The sequence below is a fragment of the Felis catus genome, chromosome D3 (assembly GCF_018350175.1).
Source record: "Felis catus isolate Fca126 chromosome D3, F.catus_Fca126_mat1.0, whole genome shotgun sequence".
NCBI lineage: Eukaryota > Metazoa > Chordata > Mammalia > Carnivora > Felidae > Felis > Felis catus.
The window spans coordinates 37,947,258-37,971,010 of record NC_058379.1 but is presented as its reverse complement, the minus strand read 5'-3'; the positions used below and the strand labels follow the sequence as shown (position 1 = coordinate 37,971,010).

General features: G+C 36.1%; 1 protein-coding gene across 12 annotated transcripts in view; it reads right to left on the bottom strand.

Annotated features, from left to right (window-relative positions):
• The window catches only part of L3MBTL4 (L3MBTL histone methyl-lysine binding protein 4), a 443,788-nt gene that overhangs the window by 253,839 nt on the left and 166,196 nt on the right, over window positions 1-23,753 (bottom strand). For all 12 annotated transcript variants that reach the window (XM_045041371.1, XM_045041370.1, XM_045041373.1 and 9 more), the window contains 2 exons: window positions 22,673-22,827; window positions 21,524-21,600 (listed from right to left, as the gene is read on the bottom strand). In XM_045041371.1, the coding sequence (XP_044897306.1) occupies window positions 21,524-21,600; window positions 22,673-22,827 (232 nt within the window). The remainder of the gene's footprint in view (window positions 1-21,523; window positions 21,601-22,672; window positions 22,828-23,753) is intronic.

The following is a 23,753-nucleotide window of genomic DNA, read 5'->3' as shown; positions in this document are numbered from 1 at the left end:
GTGTTAAGGAGGATGTGGAGAAAAGGGAATCCTTGTGCACTGTTGGTAGGAATGTAAATTGGTGAAGCCACAATGAAAAACAGTATGGCATTTCCTCAAAAAATGAAAACTAGAATTACCATATGAGCCAGAAATTCCACTTCTAGGTATTTATCTGAAAGAAACAAAAACACTAACTTTAAATGATACATGCATCCCCATCCTCACTGTGGCATTATTTACAGTGGCCAAAGCACAGAAGCTACCCAGGTGTCCAGAAATGGATGAATGGATAAAGAAAACGGGCTATTATTCAGGCACAAAATGGACTATTATTCAGTCATAAAAAAGGGAAATGCTGTCATTTGCAACAACATAGATGAGCCTTGAAGGAATTACATGCTAAGTGAAATAAATCAACAGAGAGTACCAATATAATATTATTTCACGTACATGTGGAATCTAACAACAAACAAATACAGACAAGCAAAGAAAAACAAGCTCACAAAGAGAACAGATAGGTGGTTACCAGAGGCAGGAGGTGGGTGATTGGCAAAATGGGACAAGGAGTTGAAAAGAATAAAGTTTCAGTTATAAAATACATAACTTATGAAGATATAAGGCACAGCATGACAAGTGTAGTTAACACTACACTATATTGTATACTTGAAAGTTGCTATGACAGTAGATCTTAAAAGTTCTCAGTACCAGGGAAAAAACTTCATAACTATGTGCAGTGCTAGATGTTAACTAGATTTGTCATTGTAATCATTTTGCTGTATGTGCATGCAAATACTGAATCATTATCTTGTACACTTGAATGTAATATAATGTTATATATAAATTATATCTCAAGTTAAAAGAAAGTTCTTCGGGGAGAAGGAGTATGCTGTCAGATGGAAATGAGCACTGGAAATAGTGAACAGCATTTATAAGGTACAGAACATATATAGAGGTCACACTGTTTTCACTTCTTATGTTCCTTGCTTTTTTATGAGAACAAAAAGTCATCTGTAAATAAAGAAAAGATGAGAAATAATGGGAGAAAGAAATGAAAGTAAACCACTCACTATTAGGCTCTTATATTATAAAAGTGGTATAGCACACTGTGATGAGTTTAATAGGTACATTGCAAATCCTGTAAGAACTGAGAAATATTTTTAAAGAGGTAAACTAAAAATCCAATAGCAGGGGCACCTGGGGGGTTCGGTCAATTGAGTGTCTGACTCTTGATTTCGGCTCAGGTCATGATCTCACAGTTTGTGAGATCAAGCCCCACATCGGGCTCCACACTGACAGCAAGGAACCCGCCTGGAATTCCCTCTCTCCCTCTCTCTCTGCCCCTCTCCCATTCACGCTGTCTCTCAAAATACATAAATAAACTTAAAAACATAAAAATCGAATAGCAAAGATAAAACGGAAGTATTAAATAATTCTCAGTACAAACTTTTTAAAGGAGGAAAAAAGGACCAAAAACATAAATAGAAAGCCACTAGTAACATTAAATCCAATCATACAAAGAAATATGTTAAATGTAAAGTGCTTGAGTACAAGAGACAGTATCTAAAACTGAAAAATATAGAGGTAGGAAGCAAAAAACACATTCTTGAGGAAGAGGGAAGTAAACGTCAAGTGGCAGATATGCCCCTTCACAGAAAATTCTGGGACAGGGAGAAGAATGCTGGTTTTCATTAGTCTTGCCTAGGACTTGTAGGGGCACCTGGGTGGCTCAGTCATTTGAGCGTCCGACTTCGGCTCAGATCATGATCTGAGTTTGAGCCCCGCGTTGGACTCTGCTGACAGCTCAGAGCCTGGAGCCTGCTTCTGCTTCTGTGTCTCCCTCTCTCTCTGCCCCTAATCCACTCGCATTCTGTCTCTGTCTCTCTCAAAAATAAAAATAAACATTAAACAAAATTTATAGGACTTGTAATATAACTACACATGGGAATTCTTTTCAAAATTCTTATTGTGGTAAAATACACACAAAATCTACCAACTTAATCATTTTTAAGTGTGCAGTTCAGTGATACTAAGTACATTCATATTGCTGTACATCTATCACCATCATCCATCTCCAGATCTCCTTTCATCTGGTGGAGCTAAAACCCTGTATCCATTAAACGACGACTCCCTGTCCGCTCTCCCCATAACCCCTGGCAACCATATTTTTTTTCTCTCTGATTTTGACTACTCTAAGGATCTCACATAAGTAGAATCATGAAGTATTTGTCTTTTGTGATTAATTTACTTCACTTAGCATAATGTCCTCAAGGTTCATGCATGTTGTGCCATATGTCAGAATTTCCTTCCTTTGTAAGGCTTACTAACACTCCATTGTGTTCATAGACCACATTTTCCTTATCCATTCATCTGTTCATGGACACTTGGGTTGCTTCCATGCTTTGGCTAATTGTAAATAATGCTGCTATGAACTAGGTGTGCAACTGTCTCTTTGAGACCTTGCATTCAAATCTTCTGGGCGTATACCAAGAAGTGGAAATACTAGACCACATGGTAATTATGTTTTTAATTTTTTGAGGAACTATCATACTATTTTCCAAAGCAACTATACCATTTTACACTCCCACCAACAATGATCAAGGGCTCCAATTTCCAAACATCCTTGCCAACACTTCTTATTTTGTTTTTTTTTTTGTTTTTTTAATAGTAGACACCCTAGTGGATATGAGGTGGTATTTCATTGTAGTTTTAATTTGCATTTCCCTAATGATTAGTGATGATGTGTATCTTTTCATGTCCTTACTGACCATTCATGTATCTTCTTTAGAGAAATGTCTAATCAAGTCCTTTTCCCATTTGGGTTTCTCCAAATGGGAAGATATGGAGAACCCATATAGGAGTTCTCCATATATTCTGGATAATAATACCTTATAAGATATATGATTTGCAAATATTTGTCCTATCATGAGTTTTGGTTTTCACTCTGTTGATAGCATGCTTTGATACACAGGAGTTTTTAATTTTCACAAGGTCCAATTTGTCCATTTTTTCTTTTTTTGTCTGGGCCTTTGGTGTCATATACAAGAAATGACGGCTAAACCCAATGTTGTGAAGCTTTTGCCTTATCTGTTAAGACTCTATAGTTTTAGCCCTTACATTTAGGCCATTGATACATTTTTACTTGGTTTTTGTATATAAAGTGAGGTAGGGGTTCAGCTTCATTGTTTTGCATGTGGTTAAACAACTTTCCCAGCAATATTTATGGGAGAGACTATTCTTTCTCCTTTGAATAGTCTTGGCACCCTTGCTGAAAATCATTTGACCTTATATGTTAGGGTTTATTTTGGGGCCTCTGTTCCAATGGTCTGTATGTCTACATTTAAGCCATTATCACACTGTTTGAATTACTGTAGCTTTGTAACATGTATACATATACGTAACATGTTGAAATAAATGGCAAGTCTTCCAACTCTGTTCCTTTTCAAGACTCTTTTAGCTACTCAGAGTCCCTTCATATTTCACATAAGCCTTAGGACAGATTTTTCTGTTTCTTCAAAAAACATCTTTGGGACTTTGAGAGGGTCACCTTGGGTAATAGACATCTTAACAATATTAAGTTTTCCAATCTTTAAACAAGGGATGTCTTTCCATTTATTTACCTCTCCTTCAATTTCTTTCAGCGACGTTTTGTACTTTTCATTGTACAAGTCTTTTACCTCCTTGGTTAATTCCTAAGCATTTTATTCTTCTTGATGCCATTGTAAATGTAATTGTTTTTTCAATATACTTTTCAGATTGTTCATAATTAGCGCACAGAAACACAACTGATTTTTGAGTCTTGATTTTGTATCCTGTTACTTTGCTGAATTCATTTATTAGTTCTAAAGGGTGTGTATATGTGTAATCTTTAAGGTTTTCTACATATAAAATCATATCATCTGTGAACAGAGATAATTTTACTTCTTTGCTTCCAATTCAGATGCCTTCTATTACTTTTTCTTGCTTAATTAATCTGGCTAGGATTTTCAGTACTATGTTGGAAAGAAGTGACAAAATTAGTCATCCTTGCTTTTTCCTGATCTTAGAAGATAAGCTTTCAGTCTTTCACTACTGAGTATGATGCTTTCTGTGGGTTTTTCATATATAGCTTTTATTACATTGAATTTGTTTCCTTCTGTTTCTAAACTGTTGAATGTTTGTGCTTGTTTGTTTTGTTTCATGAAAGGGTGTTGAATCTTGTTATAAGCTTTTCATCACTCGAGATGATTATGTTGGTTTTTGTCTTTCATTTTGTTAATTTGGTGTACTGCACTGATTAATTTTCATATTGAATCATCCTTGCATTCCAGAAATAAATTCCACTTGGTCATGGCATATAATCCTTTCAATATGATTCAGTTTCCTAGTGTTTTGTTGAGGATTTTTCCATCAGTGTTCATAAGGGATACTGGTCTACAGTTTTCTTTTCTTATAGTGACTTTTCCTGACTGTAGTAACAGGGTAGTACTGGGTCCATAAAATGAGTTAGGAAGGGTTCTCTCCTCTTCAATTTTTTGGAAAAGTCTGGTAAGTGGTGGCATTAGTTATTCTTTAAATGTTTGGTAGAATTCACCAGTGAAGCCATCAAGTCCAAGGCTTTTTTCTTTGTTGGGAGTTCTCTGATCACTAATTCAATCTATATATGAGTTACTTTACTTAAAATATTTTTAAGTGTGATTTAAAACACACACAAATTGCCTATTTTTATGTACCAGAATTTGTGGATAAATTATGAACAAAACAATACAGTCCTTGCTAATACAATATTCATAGAAAACAGGTGCCTGTATTTTGAGAGATCTGGGGTCTTGTTCCATTTTTTTCTTTTTCATGTCTGAATTTTCTAATGTTGTTGGAAGGAAGAAACTTTATGGAGGGTAATCTGGAAGTATTTATCAAATGCTTAAAACTTGTTTCTATCCTCTGTAATCCATTAACTCCACTTAAAACAGCCACAAAGCAATAACCAACATCTATAACTATTTCTTTAAAAGGATGTCTTCTTGGGGCGCCTGGGCAGCTCAACTAGTTAAGCATCTGACTTCGGCTCAGGTCATGATCTCGCGGTTTGTGGGTTCGAGCCCACGTCGGGCTCTGTGCTGACAGCTCAGAGTCTGGAGCTGCTTCAGATCCTGTGTCTCCCTTTCTTTCAATGCCCCTCCCTAGTTCATGCTCTGTCTCTGTCTCTCAAAAATGAATACACATGAAAAAAAATTAAAAGGATGTCTGTTGTTATTTAAGAACTAGAAAAAGTTAATGTCCAATACAAAAGAAAATAAGCCAAAATAAACTGTGGTGTACTCAGATCTAATTTTGCAGTCATTAATAACTAGGTTTTCAAAGACTATTTAAAGATAAGTAAATATATTCAAATTATGTTTTCAAGTAAAGGGGAGAAATGAACAATAAGATCATAATTCTAGTGTTTAAATTATGTGTATAAAATCAAATAAAAAGACAAGATGATTGAAAAAACAACAATAATAACGGCAAGCTCTATCTAGTGATGAGATCAATACTTCAATGTATACATTATTACATTTCAATTTTACAAATTTCCTGCACTTTTATGAAAATAAAATATAATTAACATTTATTTTAAATAAGTTTGGCTTCTAGTAAGTCCGCAGCTTCACTTCATTGGTGATTATTTATAAGGATTCAATGATAAAAATAAACTTGGATTCATAAAGAGAATTTAGCTGACTGAACACTCTTACAGAGACAGAGAACAGAATACCATCCTTTTATAATGTCTCTGTAGAATTGTGTAGGGAATTCACTTTCTATGAAAAGCCTTGGGGAAATGATGATATGATTTCCAATTAAGTTAAAGAACAAGAGAGAGGATCATGATATATGCTGCAGTGGCATGATCACCTATTGGTGGAAGTATGGCAATGTCTTATGGGACCTCTGGTAGGAGAATGTCTACCTGAGGCACAGGCACAATAACATAACATAATATGACACACTGTATCAGATGGCCACAGAAAACTGTCCCACAGTTAGCAAAATATTCAAGTGCAGTTTTTTTTCTGCTTTGAGTGGCTTTTTGCTATCACATTAACATGTATTTACTGTAGAACATGATATTTACAAGAATAAAAGGTCAGGAACCAGATTTATTTCCCTAGCCCATCAATTCCAAGCATTCCAGACCACAAGAAACTCCAAATAAAGAGCTAATATATGTCTTCTTATTCAGTCACTTGCCAAATCAGGTAAGTAGAAATCCCAAAGTATTTTAACATCTTCCTAGCCTCTACTCCTTATTTTCACATACAATCAATCTCCCTAATGGTCTTCCTTTAATCTGGTGCATTATTGCCAAATAAATACTTAAACATGTTTATATCAGAGATGTGACTACAAACTCCTCATTCTAGCTTTTTAAAGATCTTTTACAACATGGCTTCAACCTACCCATACTACTAATTCTCTATTAATTAGTAATTAACTAACCTATTAATATTTCAAAACTGAAGTGAAACCCATTTCAGAGTTCTGACCTCCAGAACTATAAGATAATAATTTTGTGTTGTTTTATGCCACTAAGTGTGGTAATTTGCTATGGAGCAGCACACCATCATATAATTTTCTCCATGAGGCACTTCTTTCTTCTTCTGGCCAGGTATTATTTTTTTGACTAATTTCCTTGCTATCATCTATAACAGTTATTTATAAACTCACCAACAGTCTCTAGTAAACTGTCAGTTCCCTGGGTCTAGGAAGGCTGCTCACCGACCTTTCTACTCCACCTCCCCCCCACCAAGGTCCTGTATAACGATAGTAACATATTATAGCACAATGATAAGGCAGGAATCCACAACTATATGTAAAAAAATGAATAAATAAATAAGCTAATAAATGTAGAGGAAATAATGTAATTAGAAAATCGCCATTTGGCAAATATCATAACAACTAATTCATCCAATGAACATTAATAGATGCTAAAAACTAGTGAGTGATAGATGAGAAATAGTATAATTATGTAATCTCAACGTCAATTCCCACAAATATATATTAATTACAAAAGGAAAAAGCAAAGTTGCAGTGGAGAAGTGGCACACACCACTTCAATCAAGTGATCAAAGTTAACATTAGCAGGGGATTAGCATCCACCTGAGGGGATGCATTAATTCTGGAATATTCCTCCCCTGGTACATAATCCGTCCACTCCTGTGGAAACATCAGGCAAACCCAAAGTGAGAAGCACGTTACAAAAAACAACTGGCCTGTACTCTTCCAAAGTGTCAAGTTCATAAAAGTCAAGGAAAGATGAAGAACCGCTGCAGATGAAAGAACGCTAAAGAGATATGACAAGTAAACACATGTGATCCTGGATTAAATCTGCTCGTTTGTGTTTCGTAGAGGATTGTTATTGGGTGACCTTTGCAAAACTTTCATCTTGGCAATTTAACCTCAAATGGTTTGCAAGGAGTTTATTTTTGCTATTGTGACTTCTGAATCTTTAAAATTATTTCCAATTTTAAATACAATAAAGACATTAACAAGGCCAATCACACAGCAGTCTGAGCCTAATGTTCTAAATCACCCATCACCTCCTGTCCCTCTCTCCCCCTTCCCTACCCTGCAGCCCAGCACATTACTCATAGGCCCATAATTTGAACTTTCTAGAAACTTCCTTTTTTAAGGAGGTGCATACCATTCCTTCTATCTAACTCTTCCATTCCATCTCTTAGGTGAAATTCTGCACATCCTTCAAAGACTGTTGCAACATTGCTTCCAGTGTGAAGGTGTCCACACACAGAGCTGGAACTTACATCTCCTTCTCCTGTGTTCCCAGTGAGCTACTGAAATGTTTCCTTCCATTGTAGAGCCTGTGTGCAGGGAGACTATAAGTAGTGTGGGGAAGAAGAAAAGGCAGAGGAATTACTGAAGTGAACTAACGAGGCCTGCCACCTAATCCCCTTCACATCACGTGAAAGGTCTGGGGCCAGTTATCTGATCTCTCTGGACCTCAGGCCTTCAACTATGAAATTGAAATTATTGACAAAATCTTCACAAAATTGCTATGAAAACAGGTAAATGTGTGAAGTAATATTGGGCATTCAAGAAAAATGAGATCCAAACATAAGATTCTACTTCATAGTCGGTATGATGGCTATGAACAAGAACACAGACAAGTGTTAGCAAGGATATAGAGAAACTGGAGCCCTCACACACTACCCAGGGGAATGTAAAATGGTGCGGCTCCTGCGGTAAAGATCCTGGCAATTACTCACCAAGTTAAACGTAGAATTGCTACATGACACAGCAACTCCACCCTAAGTATATGCCCAAGCGAACTGGAAACATGTTCACACAAAAACTCTTACACAAATGTTCATGGCAGTATTATTCGAAATAGCCAAAATGTGGGGAAAAAAAACCCAAATGCCCATTAACTGATAAACAGATACACAAATTGTGATTTATCTATGTAATGAAATAATATTTGGAATTAAAAAGCATTGATGTGCTGATCCACGGTACCACACGGATGAGCTCTAACATTATTATGCTAAGTGAATAAGCCAGACGTGAAAGGCCACAGGTTACATAATTCTACTTACATGAACTACTCAGAATAGGCAAATCTACAGTGACAGAAGGTAGATTAATGGTTGCCAAGGGCTGAGGGGAAAGGAGGGTTGAGGGATAATAGCTAAATGATTCAGGGTTTCTTTCTGGGGTGATAGAGACATTCTAAAATTAAATTTGGTGATGGTTACCCAACTCTGTAAATAGGTTAAAAACCACCAACTGTATACTGTAAATGGACAGCATATATCCGCTATAAATGGATAGGTGTACAGTGTGTGAATCACATCTCAATAGCGTTTTACAAAAACAGATCCCTTCCTTCAGCATGTTTTATGCTTACTTGGTTCTTTCCATTCTATAAGCACAGAAGTCACTACGGAGATGTTTGTGGAGATGTTTGAACTGAATGTGAGTTTGGTCGCAGAGTGTGCTTCAAATGTGAGCAGCGGTCTGCATTTGCAGAGGCGCTCCGTGCAGGACTGTCATCCTTCCTGGGGGACGTGGTCCCACTGCCGATCGGAGGAGCCCTCATAGCCATTCTGGTTCTGCAGGGCTTCCTGTCCCCCTGTCCAAATTGAGCAGGAGACAGGATGGGGTGGTGGCTCCCGTCATGGACTGCGCCAACAGATTTTCACACAAGTAATCACACTGTTGAGAAAAGTCTTCACAATAGTGTTTTGACTGGTAAAAGACACACTGAGCAATGGAGAGCAGTAGGAATTTCACAAACATTACAAAAAAAGCAAACTCAGAGTCACTTTTAAATAGCAATACCATTCAAAATAACTAAAAAAAGCAAAGAATATAACTTTCCACAGATAATCTATTTAATATTCTTTAACAGATCTAATTTTTAACCGTACAGACTTGACTATACCATCAACCATCTAAAACTATGCTACTGGGGATTTTACTTCAACAAAAGGATGAGATTTGCCTCTGTTGGTAAGGAGGTGATTCTTAACTGGACATTGCCTGCTCACCGCCAGATGAAGCTCAAAAGCTCACTATGAGACCCAACAACCCTTCTGGAAAGGGTTCTCTCCTTCAAATGCTGAGGCGTCTGACACCTTCTTGTCATTTTGTAACTTCAACTACAATTCCAGCAGACTGCTTCCTCTGAAGGAAAAGAAGCCCATACATTTTAGTCCTCTCCGGAAAGACACTGAACAGAATATGTAACAACGCTTTGGATTAAATTTATATCAGTGAAAAGCACCTTTACATTTTATACTTCACTCATTTTAAAAACTGGCCTTTCCCTTCTCTTTCTCCCTCTGAAAAGGCTCTTTTATCCGGAATTTATGAGAATCTGAGTATACACCAGGGACAACTAGACAGATCAGTACACACTGTTCTACTTTCAAGCGCCCTAATCGTTCTCAGATGTGCAATTACAGACACGCACACACACACACACACGCGCGTGCGCATGCATGCGCGCATAAAAAACTGTAACAAATATAGTCAATACATTTTCTTCTGACAACAATGTAATTACAACCATAAAATAAAACTTAATGTAAAAATCTATGGGCATAAATGATGCTTAAAATATCAATTCACTTAAAGTAAAATAACTACAGCTAACAAGTTGTGGCACTAAATTACTAACAGAAACAAATCATTCATATAGACCAGTGTTAATTTCTTTTTATCTTTTACTATGTTCAAACCCTAAAAGTACATATATAAGTACAAAATATATATGACATAAGTTATATTACATATGTGTGCATATGAATATAAATATAAATTATTAGCAGTCTTAGCCTCAGCCTTGTCACCAAATTCCCATTTGTGGATTACCTGAGTACACAGCATTATATTCTCATGTCTTAGGGCCCCTTCTACCATCCGTGGTTTCAAACCTTTCCTCTCTTGTGTAGTTAATAGGGACCTAACATCTTCGGTCACTCGAGTTTTCACATAAACCTACAGGCCAGCATACTCATGATCCATCACAAGCTTTAAGCAATTTTGTTTACTTTCTAATTGCCGTCACCCAATTTTTTCTTACTTTTCCTCTGCATATATTTTCATTATACTCTACTCTCTTGTTCATACTTTGATTAAGAGGCTGATTTACTTATGTTTTATCACCACACCAAATGGGAAGCTTTCTGTGGTCCAAGGTGGTCCTGTGACCATGAAGGGCCAATCCCCTGCAACACCACAAGAAGAATCCCCCTTATGACACAGTTGATTCCCTCCTAGAAACAAGTATTCATACTGTGGATGAACATTTTAAAAAATTAAACATTTCACTTGTTGTTTATCCTGCTTTTCCTTAGCACTCTTAGCAGCCTTAGGAATAAATACAGTTTAAAAGAGTAAATGAGATTTATCCCAGGAACACAAGCATATAAAAAGCATATGCAGCATATAAAAAGAAGTAAATATAATAATATCATATTAATAGAATAAAGGACTACCCTTTTATGATAACACAAACCAGTAACAGAAAGGAACTTCCTCAATCTGATAAAGGGCATCTACAAAAACGCTCAGCAAACACAACACTTTGTGTGGAGAGACGGAGTATTCCCCTAAGATCAGGAACAAGAAAAGGATGTCTGATCTTGCCACTACTACTCAACAACGCACTAGAAGGTCTAGCCAGATAAAAAAGGAACCAATAAAATGAATCCAAAATGGAAAAGAAGAAGTAAATGTTTCTCTACTTAGAGATGACACAATTTTGCATATAGAAAATTCTAAGGAATACACACACATGCGCGCGTGCACACACACACACACAGAAAATATTAGAGCTAATGAATTCAGCAAGCTTCAGAATATAAGATCATTGTACAAAAATAAATTATATTTCTACACAACAGCAATGAATAATCTACAGATGAATTAAGAAAACAATTCCATTTATAATATTTTAAAAATGAAAAGACCAGAAAAAGACATAACAAGAAAACTAAATACCAATACTCCTTCTGAACATCAATACAAAAATCCTCAACAAAATAGTAGCAAACTAAACTCACCAGCACATTAAAAATGATTATATAGCATGAAACTATGGGGGGGGGGAGAAACTCCCACACAATTATCTCAACAGATATAAAAAAAGCATTAGACAAAATTCAACATCCTTTTGTGATAAAAACACTCAAAACTAAGAAAAGAGGGAGGGAACTTTCTTAACATGGTATAGGACATGTAATAAATACCTACAGATAACATCATGCACAATGATGACAGACTGAAATTTTTCGGCCCTAAATTAGGAAAAAGATAAGAATGCCTACTTTAACTTCTATATTCGACATTGTACTGCAAGTCCTAGCCAAAACAACGAGGCAAGAAGCAAAATTAAAGGCATTCAAATTGGAAATTTTAATATTTTGGAACTTCTGTTCTCTTGACAGACTACACAATTCTATGCAATAAAATCCCATAGAGTACACACGTACACACACACACACACACAAACCAGTAGAGCTAATAAACTCAGTAAAGTTTCAGGATATAAAATTAACTGCTTTCTGCATTCCAAAAACAAACAATTCAAAGGGAAATAAATAAAATAATTATATTTCTAGTACATTCTAAAAGAATATAATACCTAGGAATAAATTTAACCAATGATATGAAAGACTTATATGATGAAAACTAAAACATACCACTGATAGAAATTAAGAACCTAAAAAAGTAAAAAGACAGCTCATATTCATGGGTTGGAAAACTTAATACTGTTGAGATGGCACTACTCCCTAATATTCAGTGTAATCCTTCTCAAAATCCCAACAGTAATCTCTCTAGAAATGAAAAATCCAATCTTCAAATTCATATAGAACTGCAAGGGGTAAAAGATCTGTATGCTGAGAACTATAGAAAGCTTATGAAGGAAATTGAAGAAGATATAAAGAAATGCTCATGGATTGGAAGAATAAATATTGTTAAAATGTCAATACTACCCAAAGCTATCTACACATTCAATGCAATCCCAATCAAAGCTGCACCACCATTCTTCTCGAAGCTAGAACAAGCAATCCTAAAATTTGTATGCAACCACAAAAGACCCCAAATAGCCCAAGTAATTTTGAAGAAGGAGACCAAAGCAGGAGGCATCACAATCCGAGACCTTAGCCTCTACTACAAAGCTGTAATCAAGACAGCATGGTATTGGCACAAAAGCAGACACATAGACCAATGGAATAGAATACAGACTCCAGAAATGGACCCACAAAAGTATGGCCAACTAATCTTTAACAAGCAGGAAAGAATATCCAACGGAAAAAAAAAGACAGTCTCTTTAACAAATGGTGCTGGGAGAGCTGGACAGCAACATGCATAAGAATGAAACTAGACCGCTTTCTTACACCATTCACAAAAATAAACTCAAAATGGATAAAGTACCTGAATGTGAGACAGGAAACCATCCAAACCCTAGAGGAGAAAGCAGGAGGAAAAAACCTCTCTAACCTCAGCCGTAGCAATTTCTTACTTGACACATCCCCAAAGGCAAGGGAATTAAAAGCAAAAATGAACTATTGGGACCTCATGAAGATAAAAACCTTCTGCACTGCAAAGGAAACAATCAACAAAACTAAAAGGCAACCAATGGAATGGGAAAAGATATTTGCAAATGACATATTGGACAAAAGGCTAGTATCCAAAATCTATAAAGAACTCAACAAACTCCACACCCGAAAAACAAATAATCCAGTGAAGAAATGGGCAGAAAACATGAATAGACACTTCTCTAAAGAAGACATCCAGATGGCCAACAGGCACATGAAAAGATGCTCAACGTCGCTCCTTATCAGGGAAATACAAATCAAAACCACACTCAGATATCGCCTCACGCCAGTGAGAGTGGCCAAAATGAACAAATCAGGAGACTATAGATGCTGGTGAGGATGTGGAGAAACAGGAACCCTCTTGCACTGTTGGTGGGAATGCAAACTAGTGCAGCTGCTCTGGAAAACAGTGTGGAGGTTCCTCAAAAAAATGAAAAATAGATCTACCCTATGACCCAGAAATAGCACGGCTAGGAATTTACCCAAGGGATACAGGAGTGCTGATGCAGAGGGGCACTTGTACCCTAATGTTTATAGCAGCACTTTCAACAATAGCCAAATTATGGAAAGAGCCTAAATGGCCATCAACTAATGAATGGATACAGAAATTGTGGTTTATATACACAATGTAACACTATGTGGCAATGAGAAAGAATGAAATATGGCTTTCTGTAGCAATGTGGATGGAACTGGAGAGTGTTATGCTAAGTGAAATAAGCCATACAGAGAAAGACAGATAGCATATGTGGATCCTGAGAAACTTAACAGAAGACCATGGGGGAGGGGAAGGAAAAAAAAAGGTTAGAGAAGGAGGGAGCCAAAATATAAGAGACTCTTAAAAACTAAGAACAAACTGAAGGTTGATAGGGGGTGGGAGGGTGCTCCCTGATGGGTATTGAGGGTGGGGTGATGGGTATTGAGGAGGGCACCTGTTGGGATGAGCACTGGGTGTTGTATGGAAAACAATTTGACAATAAATTTCATGTTAAAAAAAAACTGCAAGGGGACACAGAGAGCCAAAATTATCTTGAAAAATAAAAACAAAGTTGGAGTATTCACACTTCCGAATTTCAAAACTGATTACAAGGCAATAGTGATCAAAATAGTGTGGTACATCCTAGCTAATGCAATAATACAAGAAAAAGAAACAAAATGTATACTGATTGGGAAGAAAAATATAAAACTTTGTTCACAGATGACATGATGTCTGTGCAGAATACCCAAAGACACTGACAAAAAAACCTCTTGGAACCAACAAGTGATATAGCAAGGTTTCAGGATACAAGGTTAATATATAAACGTTTTTCTGAATATCAGCTTTTCTGTATATCAGCAATGATCAAGTGAAATTTGAAATAAAAATCATACCATTTACATTAGCACCCAAAATAATGAAATATGTATAAAATCTAACAAAATATGTACAAGGTCTAATGAGGAAATCTATAAAAATCTGTGAAATAAAACAAAAAACTAAAGAAATGGAGAGATATTCCATGTTCATGAATAAGAAGACTCAATATTATCAAGATGACAGTTCTACCTAACATGATCTATAGATTCAATGCAAGCCCAAAGAAAATCTCAGCAAGTTATTTTGTGAATATTGTCAGATATTTCAAAGTTTATATGGAGAGGCAAAAGATCCAGAACATACATACAATATTTAAGAAGAACAATTTGAAGGACTGACATTATACAGCTAGTATGCTTGTATGTAACTAAGCTTGTTAGTAATCAAGACAGCATAGTATTAGCAAAAGAATAGACAAATAGCTCAATGGAACAGAATGGAGAGCCCAGAAATAGACCCACAAAAGTATAGTCAACTGATCTTTGACAAGGAACAAAGGCAATAGAATGGAGCAAAGATGGTCTTTTGAACAAATGGTGCTGGAACAACTGGATGCCCACGTACCAAAAAAAAAAAAAAAAAAAAAAAAAAAGAGGAGAGAGAATCTAAACACAGACCTTACATCCTTCACAAAAATTAACTTAAAATGGATCACAGATGTGATCATTCAAAATAATTAAACTCCTAAAAGATAACATAGGAGAAAACCTAAATGACCTTGGGTTCATGATGATTTTTTAACATAACACCAAAGACACAATCCATGAAATAAATAATTGATAAGCTGGACTTCATTAAAATTAAAATTTTCTGCTCTGCTAAAGACACTGTCAAGGGAATGAAAAGACAATTTACAGAGTGGGGGAAAATATTTCAAAAGATACATATGATAAAAGACTTGTTCAAAATACACAAAGAATTCTTAAAACTTGACAATAAGAAAACAAACAACCCAACTAAAAAATGGGATAAAGAGCTTAACAGACACCTCACCAAAGGAGACTTACAGATGGCAAATACACACATGGAAATATGTGCCACACCTTATGTCAACAGAGAAATGCAAATTAAAACAACAAGGCACTCACTATACACCTATTCAAATGGCTAAAATCCAAAACACTGACAACACCAAATGCTGGTGAGAATGTAGAGCAACAGGAATTCTCAGTGTTGCTGGTGGAAATGTAAAGTGTTACAGTCACTTTGGAAAATAGTTTAGCAGGCTGTTACAAAACTAAGCATCCTTTACCATACCATTCAACAGTATCATTCTTTGAAGTTATCCAAGGATTTGAAAACATGTCCACACAAAAATCTGCACATGGATGTTTATAGCAACTCCATTTATAATTACCCAAACATCAAAACAACCAAGATGTGTTTCAGTCGATAAATGAATATATAATCTGAGATACAACCAGACAGTGGAATATTATTCAACACTAAAAAGAAGTGAGCTATCAAGCCATGAGAAGATGTGGAGGAACCTCAAATGCATATTCCTAAGTGAAAGAAGCCAGTCTGAAAAGCCTACCTACTGTATGTTTCCAACTATAGAACATTCTGGAAAAGGTGAAACTATAAAGACAGCAAAAAAAAGAAAAAAAAGTTACTGGCTGCCAAGAGTTCGGGGAGTGAGAAAGAAGACTAGGCAGAACACAGAGGATTTTTAGGGCAGTGAAAATATTCTGTGCGATACCAAAATGATGGTCTACATGTCTTTAGGCACTTGTACAAATCCACGGAATGCACAATACCAAGAGTGAACCATGAGTAAACTATCTACTTTTGGGTGATAATGATGTCAATGTAGGTTCATCAATTCCAACAAATGTATCACTGTGGTGGGGAAATTTGATACTGGCAGCTGGTTGTGCATATGTGAAGGAGGAGGTATAAAGGATATCTCTGTACCTTCCTCCCAATTTTTCTGTGAACTTAAAATTTTTCTAAAAACTAAAGTAAAAAAATAGGATGATACTGGCATAAGGATAGGTGTATAGACAGACCAATGGAATAGAATCGAGAATCCAGAAATGAACCTAAATATCTGTGGCCAACTTCTTTTCAACAATGGTACCAATACCATGTGATGGAGAAAGAATAGGCTTTTTAAGTAAATGGCACTGGTTAAACTGGACCATATCCAAAAGAATGAAGCTGAACCCCTACCTTACTTCATATACAAAAATTAAATCAACATGGATCAACAAGTCAAATATAAAAGCTAAAAGTATAAAATCCATAGAAAAAAACATATTGGTAAATCCTCACAACCTCAAATTTGGCAGTGGATTCTTGTATTTAATACCAAAGCATGATAAATGAATGAAAAAATAGATAAATTGGACTTCATCAAAACTAAAAACTATTTTATGGCAAAATACATTATCAAGAATGTGAAAATACAATCTATAGAATGTGGTAAGACATCTGTAAATCATTTATGCAATATAGGTAAGTGGAAACAATTTTTAAATAATATATAAATAATAAAAATATACCCAATGTTTTAAAAAACAAGCAAAAGATTTAAATAAATATTTCTCAAAAGATATGCAAATGGCCCATAACCACATGAGCAGATGATTAACATCACTGATCATTAGAGAAGTACACATCAAAACCACAATAAGATACCACTTCACACCCAGTAGGATGGGTTTAATTAAGAAAACAGAAAAGAACAAGTTTCTTTGAGAAGTAAGGATGTTGAGAAGTAAGAATTACGACATGTTTGCTAGTGAGAATATTAAAATGGCACAGGTACTTCAAAAAACAGTTGTCGGTTCCTCAAAATGTTAAACATAGAATTATCATATGACCTAGCAATTCTACAATGGGCATACACCAAGGAGAAGTGAAGACACATGTCCACACAGAAACCTGTACATGAATGCTTATAGTAGTACTAGTTAAAATAGCCAAAGGTACAAACCAAATGTCCAACAGATGAATGGACAGACAAATCATGGCGTGTGTACATACAATAGAATAGAATTCAATTGTAAAAAGGAATGAAATACTGATACACGCTACAACTCGGATGAACATTGAAAACATTACACTAAGTAAAAGAAGCCAAATACAAACATGTATTATAGGATTCTTTTTTATATAATATGTATAATATATCAAGAATGGGCAAATTCACAGAAAGCAGAGTAGAGGTTACAAGGGGATGAGAGCAGGGAGTGGGGAGTATCTACTGAATAAGTACAGAACGTTTTTATTAAGTGATGGAAGTTTTGAAACTAGTGAGCTAGTGGTTGCATAACACTCTGAATACACTACCACTAAATTGTACACTTTATTTTTTTCAGTTTATTTATTTATTTTGAGCGGAGAAGGGCAGAGAGAAGGGGAGAGAAAGAATCTCAAGCAGGCTCCAGGTTGTCAGCATGGAGCCTGATGTGGGGCTTGAACCTACGAACCGTGAGATCATAACCTGAGCTGAAACCAAGAGTCAGATGCTTAACCAATGAGCCACCCAGACGCCCCTAAATTATAGACTTTAAAATGGTTAATTGTGTGTCATGTAAATTTCACTTCAATTAAGAAAAAACAGAATACCTTGGAACAAATTTAATGAAGTATAACACTTACAGACTGAAACCTACAAAATATCATTGAAAGAAAACTAAAGATCTATAGAAGTGGAAAGGTGTCCCAGGTTTATGGGCTGAAAATTTTAATATTTTTGAGATGGCTAATTCCTAAATTGATACAGATCAATCCCTATCAAAATTTGCATTGACTTTTTTTGGACAGAAATTGGCAAGCTAATTCTAAAATTCATAGGGATATGTTTGCAAGTGACTCAGAACAGCCAAAACAATCTTGAGAAAGAAGAAAATAGAGTTAAAGGACTCACAATTCCTATTTTCAATACTTACTACAAAGTTACAGTAATCAAGATAGTCTGGTACTGGCCTAAGGTTAGACATGTAAAGGAATGCAACAGAATTGAGAATCCAGAAATAAACTCATGTATCTATAGTCAACTGTTTTTTCAATAATTCTGCCAAGGCCAATCAATAGGGAAAGTAGAATCTTTAGTGACAAGTCTTTGTGACCAAAGATTAGGCAGTGCTTTCTTAGCAAAAGCACAACAAAGGAAAAAAAAAAAAAAAACAAACAGATAAATTGGACTTCATCAAAATTAAAAACTTCTGTGCTTTAAAAGAAACCATCAAGAAAGTGAAAACAACTGCAGCATCTAATATCCAAAGAACACTTACAACTCAATAATAAAATGACAAATGACCCAATTTAAAAGTGGGCAAAAGATTTGGATGGATATTTCTTGAGAGAAGATACACAAATGGCCAATAACCACAGTAAAAGATGTTCAATATCATTAGTCATTATAGAAATGCAAATCAAAAGGACAACGAGATCTACCTTCTACCCACTAGGATGGCTGTAATCAAGAAGACAGTAACACACTGGTGAGGATGTGGAGGAAGTAGAATTCTCATTCATTGCCAGTGGGAATGTACACTGTGTGGCCCCCTTTGGAAAACAGTTTGTCAATTCCTCAAACAGAGTTACCTTATGACCCAGCAATGCCATTCCTAGAATTATACCCAAAAGAAATTAAAACATATCACTCAAAAACTACCTAGAGGTAGGTTAACATGAAAGTTTATAGCAGCTTTATTCATAATAGTCATTAAGTGAAAACAAACCAAATGGCCATCAACTAATGAATGCATAAACAAAATGTGGTATATCTACACACTAAAATATTATTTGTAAACAAAAGGAATGATGTACTGAGACATGCTACAACATGAACTCAGAAAACATTACACTAAATCAAAGAAGCTACGACACAACAAGCCACATACTCTATGATTCCACGTGTGGCCAAGTGTCTAGAACAGTCAAATCCATAGAGATAGGGAGTGGTGGTTGCCTAGGCCTGAGAGGGAGAAGAAAATGAGGATGACATTCTTTGGGAGGTGATGAAAATCTCTGGTAATAGATAATGGTGATGGTTGTACCACCTTGTGAGTATACTAAAAACCACTGAATTATACACTAAAAGGCAAAATTTATAATACGTGGATTATATCTCAGTAGGAAAAAGTAGGTAAAGAATTTGCTACAGAGAAACAAAGGGTTGTATGAATTGGGGCTTAGAGGAGGGTAGTATTTTACTATATAAAAACACTCTGTAATGTGTAAAAGGAACACCAACAAGTATAAAAGGTTTAGAGGTAGGTTAACTGAAAGATTCTAATTCAGACATTGTATAACAGGACAAAATCTCCTCAGAATTTTAAACCTAAGTCGTAGGGAAGAAAATCTGACCCTAAAGCATAGACTATCACTAAATTAGTCTATGGGGACAACTCTTACTCAAATTTCAGAGTGGAAATGGTATTTGTATATGCAATCAATTCCACGGGGAAAATGACAAACCTAGGTTGGTACTTTATTCACTTTATGAACTAAATAGTTTCTTACTCTCATCAAGCAGAACCTTCAAGCCTTGGCCTTATCTGGGGTATGGGAGCTTTGCCTCCTCAATTCTCAGTTCCCGCTAATGATGGAAAGATTCTGGACAGGACAGGAGTGCCTCGGTGGCTCAGTCCGTTAAACATCTGACTTTGGCTCAGGTCATGATCTCACAGTCAGTGGGTTCAAGCCTCACGTCAGGCTCTGTGCTGACAGCTCAGAGGCTGGAGCCTGCTTGGGATTCTGTGTTTCCCTCTCTCTCTGCCCCTTTCCCGCTCGTTCTCTCCCTCTCCCTCTCCTTCTCCCTCTCCCTCCCTCTCTCTCTCTCTCAAAAACAAATAAACATCAAAAAATTTAAAACAAAGAAAGATTCTGGACATACAATTCTTAAAGTACTACACAGACTACTTCTTGACTGACACAGTGCCAAGAGACGAGGTGATGAACTTAACCACAGACTCTATCCATGAAGTCTAGTGAGAACAAGCTACAGGCAGCAGAGAAGTGATTCCACTAAAGGAAATGGGAAACAGAGTGTGCTCTACCTCCAGACACACCAACTCAAACGACATGTTCTGAGATCTCGCAAACACTTCACCTCATCTTGAAGAACATTACTCTAAAGTTAACTTTAGCCGGTTTTACAGAAAAATAGGACAAACAACTCTAAATCCGTCTGCGTATCAAAATCAGAATTTGGGAAGATGTTACACATTTGATAAAACTTTTCTAGCTAACTGGATAGTTTAAATAGGTTGTGTTTTTTTAAAATTTGGCTTGGTTTGGTTTGTTGATTAGTTTTTAGTTTTTGAATTCTTTTCATGCCATTTTGATGACAAATCCTTATTATTTTTCTGTATTAAGAAAAAAATATTAAAACACAGTAAAATTCTAGAATCATTCAAATAAAAACACTAAATATCTGCTCCGTTCTAGAATGGCATGTTACACACTCTACATTTCTTCCTGCAAATTTTTGATTGAAAGAAACTGTTTTCTCCTAGAATACTTATTGTAAAAATGCTAAGCTTATGCAGCCACTGTATGTAACTAATTTTCAAATTATAAAACATAAATTTGATAGAGAAAGTCTCTAAATACTTAGTATTTCTGTAGTGAGAAAAAATACAAATAACTAGAAAAAGTCCCTACTTTGGTGTTTAGCTGAACCATTATGTTGGTGTGGTGAAGAGTTCTGGCAAGTCTGAAGACTCACGGCTAATTCTCACTCTTTAGATTTCTCCATTTGTCATTTAACCCCAAAGTTAAGTGTATTTAATAATCTTATGGCTCAATTAGTGAATTAACATAAGTTATAAGATAAAGTATGTAGGCGGAAATAGCTAGTTCGAAATACGGATCTGCAGCAATGGTACTCATTTCATTGGGTAAAACTTTTTAGCAACCTTTTTTTAAATGGCCACCTAATATATCTTTATAAACAGAGTCCATTTTCATTATGGGAAAGACGAGCAGATTTCAGACATGTGGGTTACTTGGTCAATAGAATCTTGCACAGTATTTTTATCACACACTTGGTGTTGAAATGTGGTTTGCATACACAAAAATAAAAACAGGCATTGCCACTCACATAGAGATGCTTCGAAGAAAACCCAGCCAGTCCACTCACCTTGGGGTGCTATCAGAGTTCTTCCATTCTCCTGACACCAACCAACTGGCTGGACATAAGGACTATTTACATCACACCTGCAAAACAGGATTCTATTTCAGAGCCTATATGACTCAGTGCCAGAGAAAGAATCCAAGACTAATGACCATTCCTTACTCCATGGAAGATAGAACTACATAACTAAAATATTTTGTAGCCAAATAGAATCAGAAATAATTTTTAGCACTGTATTTTATAAGCTAAGTGACCAAACCTCTCTTGAAATTTAAAAGTATTTTCAAAAAGTGTTTGACTAGAACCCGAACTGCCAGTGATATCCCCAAGGAGTGCACATTTTAATAAGCTTCCTCCACCACTTCTTGCTAGCAGCAAGGAAAAATATTAATAGGCCGGCCCAGAGTTTAATAAGACAGACCAATCAGACTCCATATGCCTACCATTTCCTCCCTCTCCGTTTCAAGGAACCCAGACCATTCTACCTAAGACACATAGAACAATTAATCAATGTTCTACCTCTTATCTTAGTTCAAAGAAGAAAACCGGGTCCCCTTCATGCACATGAAGAACCACAGCCTCAGGCAGAGACGTGTTGGTTATTCAGGATATACTGTGAAGAAACGCTACAAAAATGATTTTTGCCATTCCCTTTTCTATATTTCAGGTTTTTACCCAGAACACCCTTTTAACTCATGCAATGTTAGTTTAATGGTATCGTAGCATACATTTTCTCTGCTCCCCACAGGCTTTCAAATAATTCACTCCTCCATTCTCCCTGTGAATCTTCCCTTTAAAAAATATGACAGGCTGAGTTCAACATTTTTCAGGAAAAAAAAAAATACTGCAAGTTCTTAACTTCCTCTTCATAGAAATACTTCCCTCACAAACTAGACACACTATAGTGAAGGGCCCTGAACTGGTCATATTATTTCAGATGAAGCCTCATTAGGTAACCTCTCATAGAATGGAGAAGTTTCTCGGGTTCTTTAATTCAGCAACTCATGTGGAAGAGAAGGTAGTGAGAAGTTGGTCACTAAATTCCTGATGTTCATTACTCTAAGAACAGAAAGAATGGTGACAGGACCGGAATGAAATTAAATTCTTAACACCAAACACGAACACACGAAAATAAAACGCACGTTGGTGTCTCACCAGTAATCGTAACTATCATCCCAATTGTCAAAATGCACTAGTAAGCGATCTTCAACAATATCTGCTATGGTTGCCACACACACCAAGGAAGGGTTCTTCCTGTCGACGGCCTCCAGCTTCATTCCAACCTGAAATTCTTTAGGCATTGGCCCATTCTAACACAGCACCAGACGGAAGAGGCACAAAGAGAAACAGGACACCAAAGAGGACTGAGCCACTGTCAAAACTTCTATGTTTAGCATCAGAACAGTCTAAGGGGTATCAACACTTACCCTCCGGAATGAAACCAGCAAATGCTAGTAGTAATATTGCAGTAAACTGTTAACGAAGTTAACCTTCATAACAAAAACCCAGGTAACCAGCTTTTACATTTGCATGCAGGAAACTTTTATTTCCCTCCTCATTATCATCTTCCCTTTTCAGTTCTTAGAAGAAATGGTATTAATTTTAAAATATGATGTTTACTGAATGCAGGAGTGTCAAATAATTTTCTCTGCTCCTTGTAGGCTTTTGAATAGTTTCCAAACATCAGAGTTTGGAGAAGTAGTAAAGACAGGCTCTTTAGCACCAAAATTATCATTTACTTTGATGAGATCTGAAAATAGTGGCTTTCTCAAAATTTAAGAAATACATGCATTAATCCACAAATAAACTTAAAAATAATCCAAACGTGCTTTTTGTAGCATCTGTACATATTTTTTCATATTAAAAACCAGTAAGGGCTATGATTTACCGTAACATTACAATAATAAAACTCCACTTCTTGTAGGGTGTAATTAGCCAGTCCTGGGATATAGAGAGAGTATACATACAATATATTGGGACAAGAAGAGTTTTTTTCTAGCTCTTCACTATCTATTCTGCACCCTTACTCTCGTTCTCTCCTGAAGAGCTGGTAGGTTGCTGGGGACACAGGGCATAAGGAGTATGCTCTACCCGAATCTTCATATGCCCCTTGAATCTGTATGAAATGTCACCCTCTTTCTTGTTACACATAAATCCAACTAAGCTGGGTTTATTCAAAGTCCACCTGTGATAACTACCAGTCTCAAAACACCAAAGGTAAGTCGAAACAAGTAAC